Source organism: Cinclus cinclus, chromosome 1 (assembly GCF_963662255.1).
Source record: "Cinclus cinclus chromosome 1, bCinCin1.1, whole genome shotgun sequence".
Classification (NCBI taxonomy): Eukaryota; Metazoa; Chordata; class Aves; order Passeriformes; family Cinclidae; genus Cinclus; species Cinclus cinclus.
The window spans coordinates 150,271,347-150,278,042 of record NC_085046.1 but is presented as its reverse complement, the minus strand read 5'-3'; the positions used below and the strand labels follow the sequence as shown (position 1 = coordinate 150,278,042).

General features: G+C 45.5%; 1 protein-coding gene across 1 annotated transcript; it reads left to right on the top strand.

Annotated features, from left to right (window-relative positions):
• The first annotated feature begins 1,487 nt into the window (after positions 1 to 1,487).
• Positions 1,488 to 6,193, top strand: LOC134050897 (ly6/PLAUR domain-containing protein 2-like). The gene is made up of 3 exons (XM_062504313.1): positions 1,488 to 1,539; positions 5,035 to 5,154; positions 5,764 to 6,193. Exons 1-3 carry the CDS (start codon positions 1,488 to 1,490, stop codon positions 5,973 to 5,975), a joined length of 384 nt encoding a protein of 127 aa, XP_062360297.1. The 3' UTR covers positions 5,976 to 6,193.
• The last annotated feature ends 503 nt before the right edge of the window (positions 6,194 to 6,696 follow it).

Sequence of the window (6,696 nt, the reverse complement as noted above, 5' to 3'; positions counted from 1 at the left end):
TGGATGGTCTTTAAATTCCCATCCAACCCAAGCCATTCCACGATTTGGGAGCTTTAGATTTGGAGAGATGATGATTGGATTTTTTTATCCAGCATTCCTAGAAAAACTTTTAACATTCCAAGGCACGACAAGACAAATTGGCCTCAAGTCACACCAAGGAAAGTTTTGATTGGACATTAGGAACAATTTCTTTGCAGAAAGGGTTGTCAGGCATTGGAACAGGCTCCAGGGTAACGATGTAGTCACAATCCTGGAAGTGCTCAAAAGATCTGTGGATGTAGCACTTGAGGACAGGGTTTAGTGGAGAAAATGGTGGTGTTGCTGTTTTGACTCTGAATGTGATGATCCTGATGTCTTTCCCAACCTTAATGATTCTATGATTCCAAGAGTTCAAGTGAATAACCTTGAATAAAGTTCCTTTGATGGTGGAATAACGAAGGTGGTGGGGATATCTTCAACACCATCTTGGATTCAGCTTCTCCCCATTCCTTAGTCAAAGGCTGTGTTGGGAGGGTGCCTGGCATAGCCACCAAAATGTTCTTCCTTCCCGGTTTTTGCAATTCCACACCTAGACTTGCTCTTCCCATGTTGGAGGAGGATTTTGTAGCATTGAGCTGGCTTGAGGTGCAGGAAAATCCAGCTGATGCCTGGGGCAGCAGGGCCAGGAACGGAAAAAGTGTTTGGGAAGCAAAAAAGTCGTGAGCTTGCAACCACACTTGGAGAAGGTCGGCTCAGAGCAGAGGGGCTTCTTCATTTCATCCTTCCTTGGAATAATGAGCCTGAGAGATTCCTTAGGCCCAAACTTTTGGGTCCTGGTCCTGTTTTTTTCCCAGTGTTTCATGCTTTTTTTCCAGTGAATGAGGGATTGAAAATCAGATTCCCACTTCTAGACCAGTCTGGACAAAGCATGGAGCAACCTGGTCTAGTGGAAAGTATCCCTGGCCATGGAGAGGGTTTGGAATGAGAAGAGTCTTTCCAATCCAAACCATGATTCCATGATTCTCCTCCTGCTCCTGATAAGCTCTGGACCCCACTGAAGGTGAAGACGCAGAGGAGAAAAATCCACGAGGTTCAAATCCTTGATGTTCACACCCACCAAGGCTTTTTTACCCAGGATTTCTTGAAACCGCTCCAAAAAAGGAGAGGGAGTATCCCCAAGCTTCAAGACAAGACCTGGAAGTCAGGATTATTTAACACCCTGAGGCTTCCACATCCTGCTCGGACACAAAATGCCAGGCTTAACCAATCCCAGCCATTGTTCACCCTGCAAAAGCGAATTTTCTTCTCCAAGGCACATGAAAAGAGATGACGGAGTAGCAAGAGGTGGGGCCTGCTTTGGAGCTCCTTCAATTCATTTATAGCTCAATGAGAGTCATTTACCCAGTAGATTTGGCTCTGGGGAATCAGTGCATGGCAAACCACCAGGACGTGTGACATTGGTGAAGAGTGGTGACAGCCCAGTGACCAGACAACGAGAGCTGAGCAAGATGAAGGTGTTTCTGTCTCTTCTGTTGGCTGCTGTCACTTGCATGGATTTGGGTGAGTTCCTACTCAGATTTATCCAGACTCCTTCAGGAGGTGCAGTATGATGGGGTAGGATGTGCCCTGTTCCCTCTGAAAGCCACGTCTCCGACTTCAGGCAGTTTTCAGGGAAAAAAAATAAATCTCTCTTTTCTTTGGAATATTTCCATATGTTCAGAGTGGTGATGGTGTCATTGGGATTGTCAGTTCAGGCTCTTTAGGAAGTTTCACAAGGCAGAGTGTGATTAAACCATGTAATTCCTTTAATGCAAATTCCCACTCTCACTTTTTCCATGTTTGTACTCAATCTCACTTTTTTTTAATCATTATTTTTAACTTTCTCTACTATTTTTGATACTTAGCCCTGGATGTCAGTTCCATGCACAGTGTGTGGGAGCTCTCCAAAAATGTTGCATGTAGGATTTATCCAATTTTAGCTCTTAGAAATGGGAAAGATAGTCTGGGACACTACTGGTGGCCCAGGTACTCCAGGCTTGATGTTTATCATAGAATCATGGAATGGTTGGGGTTAGGAGGGACCTTAAAGATCAAAGTGAGGTGCTGGAACAGGTTACCCCAAAAAGTTGTGGATGCTCAGCCCTGGAGGTCAGGTTGGGCAGGGCTTGGAGCAACCTGGTCCAGCGGAAGGTGTCCCTGGCCGTGGCAGGGGGTGGAATTCCATGATCATAAAGGTCCCTTCTAACCCAAACCATTCTGTGATTCCATTCCATGATTCCATGATCCTCCCTCCATCCTTTCTGTCCCTTGTTTCTACCACCACATCAATTTCTTGCACAACAGTTGATGATCCCAAGCTTCATTGGTGTTCTCGTGGTAATGTTCTCCTGTCCAAGATAATTCATGAGCAGGATCAGTCCAGGGATCACTGGGATATTCTCAGACCTAGACAGCACTGGGTCTGATTTTATCTGTGCCTGTCTATGGAGCTAGGTTAGGTTTTTTTAACTCCTATTTATTTCCTTCTTATGCAAGGAAAGAAATATTTTCAGTCCTCCCTCCTCGCTGAGCAGACTCTGCAGGGGAGAAACAGGTGGTGGCTTGTTAGGTTTTCTTTTCAGAGAGGAACAAAAATCCTGTGGGTTGGATTTGTCCAACATCGTGAAATGTGAGACTAAGAACGATGCTTCCTCCTGAAGATGAATTTCACAACTGTCAGATGTGGAATTAGTGCAAACAAAGCATCAGGTCATAACAGGCAAAGCATGAGAATAAAGTTTGCTTAAGCAGGAAAATTGCTGTGTTTGTTTAGAAAAGGGCTTTTTTTGGCTCATTAATTAGGATGGTGTCTATTTTCACAGAGTGATTTGTCTGCCTGAGCCTGCTGATATCCCATTGGAGCTGTGCTGGGAGGAGCTGGATCATTTCTTCTTTTTAGGGAGGTTTAATGAATTTCAGCAGGAATGTCACACAGACAGGGTGACAAGGGCTTCCTAGACCAAAGATGGGCTGCTGGGGTGTGATGGCACCAAAATACATCAGTGTGGTTGTAACACACACTTTGAGGTGTCTGTTTGGGGGGTGGAAGAGAGCATCTAGAGGAAAGGAACAAGATCAAATGTTGGGTTCCTCAGAAAACCCCACAGAAAACAAAATGCCCTGAAAACCTTGTTGATTTTTTATTTATTTATTTTTTTTTTTTTTTTTGTGATAGGAAGCACCAGACACTGTTTTGATTTGTTATCTTTAGCTTGGAGTGCTCTGTGTCACAACAATCTGGGTTCTTCAGTGGTTTTCTCTGAAGTTTGTGCACCTCAGAAGACTTTAGGCTCTGAAAGATTTGGGCTGTGATTATTTTGTGGTTGTAGGAGCTGAGAAGCATCTGCAGCTCTCAAGGACTTTGCAGTTTTACAGGGTTGAGGAACATCTCTGAAGTGGTGAGGGACAAGGCAGGAGGAGCTGGCTCAGGACGGATTTGGAATCTTGAATAACAAATCTTGTGTCTGTGGTCTCTGCCTCTGTCACATGCAATCCATTCATGGTGCTGCTGTCTGGTTTAATTCTTCTCTGTGAGGGTGGTGAGGTCCTGGAACAGGTTTTCCCAGAGAAGCTGTGTCTGCCCCATCCCTGGAAGTGTCTGAGGCCAAGCTGGACAGCGCTTGAAGCAGCTGGGATAGTGGAAGGTGTCCCTGATCATGGCAAGGGTCTGGAACTGGAAGATTTTAAGGTCCCTTCCAACCCAAACTGTTCCATGATTTAAAATAACCCCTCACACATTCTTCTCACAAACCCTCACAAGGGGAAGGGGAAGGGGAAGGATTGTGCTTAGTTTGTTCTTGTGATGGAGACCAATTCTTTCTGTCTGGGACACCCTCCCAGCCTTTGGGAAGAGCTGGCAGAGTGGGTAGCACCAGAGGAAATTCTCACTGCTGCACCTCACGTCCAAGTCTGACTTTCCTGTTTGTGTATCCAGATCCTTCACCAAGGGGACAAACCTGACCAAGCTGACAAATTTCTGTGATAAAGTGACTGACCTGGTAGACAAGGGATGAGCTGTGGATGTTTTCCACCTGGACTTCAGGAAGGACTTTGATGCTCTCTCCTATAAGATCATGGAATCAGGGAATGGTTTGGGTTGGAAGGGAATTACAGACCATCCAGTTCCACCCCCTGCCATGGGCAGGGGACACCTTCCCAGGTTGCTCCAAGCCCTGTCCAACTTGGCCTGGAACCCCTGGGATGGAGGGTCCACAACCTCTTTAGGAAACCTGTTCCAAGATCCTCATGGACAAGCAGTTGAGGCCTGGGCTGGGTGGGCATCTCTCTTCTGAGGAAAAGCTGGGACTTCTCAGGCTGGAGAAGTGAAGGTTCAAACTGACATCTCTTAAAAATGTCTGTAAACTCCTGAAGGGAGAGAGCAAAGAGGACAGGACCAGGCTCCTTTCAGTGATTCCCAGTGCCAGGACCAGGCAAAGGACACAAACTGAAACACAGGAAACATCAGGAAACACTTTATGACTGTGAGGTTGACTGAGCACTGTCAGAGGTTTACCAGGGAAGCTGCAGAATCTCCATCCTTGGATATATTAAAACCCCACCTGGGGACAGTCCTGGACAAGAGGCTTTAGGTGGTCCTGCCTGAGGGCAGGGATTGGGCTGGTGGAGCTCCAGAGACCCCTTCCAACCTCCCCCATTCTGTGATTGTGGGAATCTGGGATCTCTTTCTGATGCTCTACTAAAGTCAAGGAGAGATGTAGATCCAGAAAACAGAAAAGTGAACCAGCCCAAGCTCTTTCCTGTGTCACAGGGTCTCCTGTGTTTGTGCTTTTGTCTTGTTTGACTCATCGCAAGGGGGCTGAATCTGACCTGAGGCTGTGCTTTGATCACCTTTTTGTTTTGACCTTTGTGTTTCTTGCTCACATCAGTCCAAACACATTCTATGATTCCATTCCCATTCTCAGCATGATTATTTTCGAAAATCTCTCCCAAGAGATACCTGGAGGGGCACAGGCAGAATCCACATTGAGGCCATCCTCCTCTTCTCCCTCCTCACAGGATACTCCTTGCAGTGTTACACGTGCAGGGATTTGACCTCAGTTGAGAAGTGCCAGACAATTGAGAACTGCACAGAGGAGGAGATCATGTGCAAGACTACAATGTATTCCCTGGAGGATGGTAAGGACAATTCCTTCCTTATCCATACTTTAGACAGTGATCAGTGTTTTGACAGTGCTGGTGTGGTTCCTCTTTCCACTCATCTGTAGAAAAGAACTCTGGTGGGATCTCCAGCTCTCCTGCTGTTGTGGGAAGCAGTGTTTGTGTGAGGGAATATTTGGTGAATGCAAGCTTCTGGTTAATACTCAGAAATAAGATTTTAACTTTTTGCAAAGTCATGTGGTGGTAGGAAAACAGGGAGTGGCTTTAAACCTGAAGAGGGTGAGTTTAGATTGGATATCAGGAAGAAATTCCTCCCTGAGTGTGGAGAGGGTGGGGAGGCCCTAGCAGAGGCTTCCCAGAGAAGCTGTGGCTGCCCCAGCCTTGGAAGTGTCCAAGGCCAGGTTGGATAGGGCTTGGAGCAACCTGGGAAAGTGGAAGGTCCCATGGCAGAGAGATTGGAATTTGATAATCTTTAAGTTCCTTTCCAACACAAACCATTCTCTAATCCTATGACACCAGCTCCTGGTCATTAGAAGACAAAAGAGAATGGTGATGCTCTCTGTTTTTCGAAGTCCTAACTGTACTGCTTTTTTTTTTTTTTTTTTTTTTTTTTCTTCTTTGCCATAGTTTATCCGCCCACGGGAATCTCGACTGTCACCAAGATGTGTGCCTCCAGCTGCATCCCCTCCGACGTGGATAACATTGGGATGACACATCCTGTCACCTGCTGTTACTCTGACCTGTGCAACTTTGATGGAGCAGCAAGTTTGAGCACCAGCGTCGTGCCAGTTGGGATCCTGGCCTGTTCCCTCTGTGCCTTTTTCTGGACTAGACTCTGAGGGGATAATTGGAGTAATTTATTCTGAAAATTCCATGATGAAAATACCACCCTCCCCAACAGCCCAGCTTTCCATGTGGGTGCCTTATGAACAACACTCAACAGCTCCCAATTTTTTTTTTTTTTAATATCCACACTTTTCCCACAGCTAAGAGAGAAGCAAAACTCAGGAAGGCCCAACTCATGTGTTTAATTGGTTTTTCAACAGCTACCACGAAATTTACTGTGGAGTTTCTGTGCTGTGCTGGTCTGGTTGGGTTTGAAGTAAAAAATTCAAATGTGTGAAGTATATTTAAGGCAAAAAACCTTGAGAAGAGCCTTCCCTACCTCCTTAAAGCAGGTCCTCTCCACCCCATCATTTTCTGCTATCCTTCCTAGATCTCCTTCTTTGTACCCAAAAAATTAAGGAGACATTTCTGTGTCCAAAACATGAGGCAGGAGACTGAACGTCCCATGTCAATGATGTGTTCCAGAAAGGTTAAAATCTCATGTTCTCTGTACCCTTTTGAGCAGAATAAAAAGAATCTTGTGTTAAAACTGTTGTAATCACATTTAATTTTCCTTCTTTTATTTCCAAACTCCATCTTTCAGTATTGTTTAACAGTTAACAGAGTTGGCTTTTGGGGTCAGTCTCACAGCAGATGGATGAGATTTCCCATTATTCCCCACTGGAAGTGACTTTCCATCAGCATTTCTTCCATCAACTCCCCTTGTACAAATCT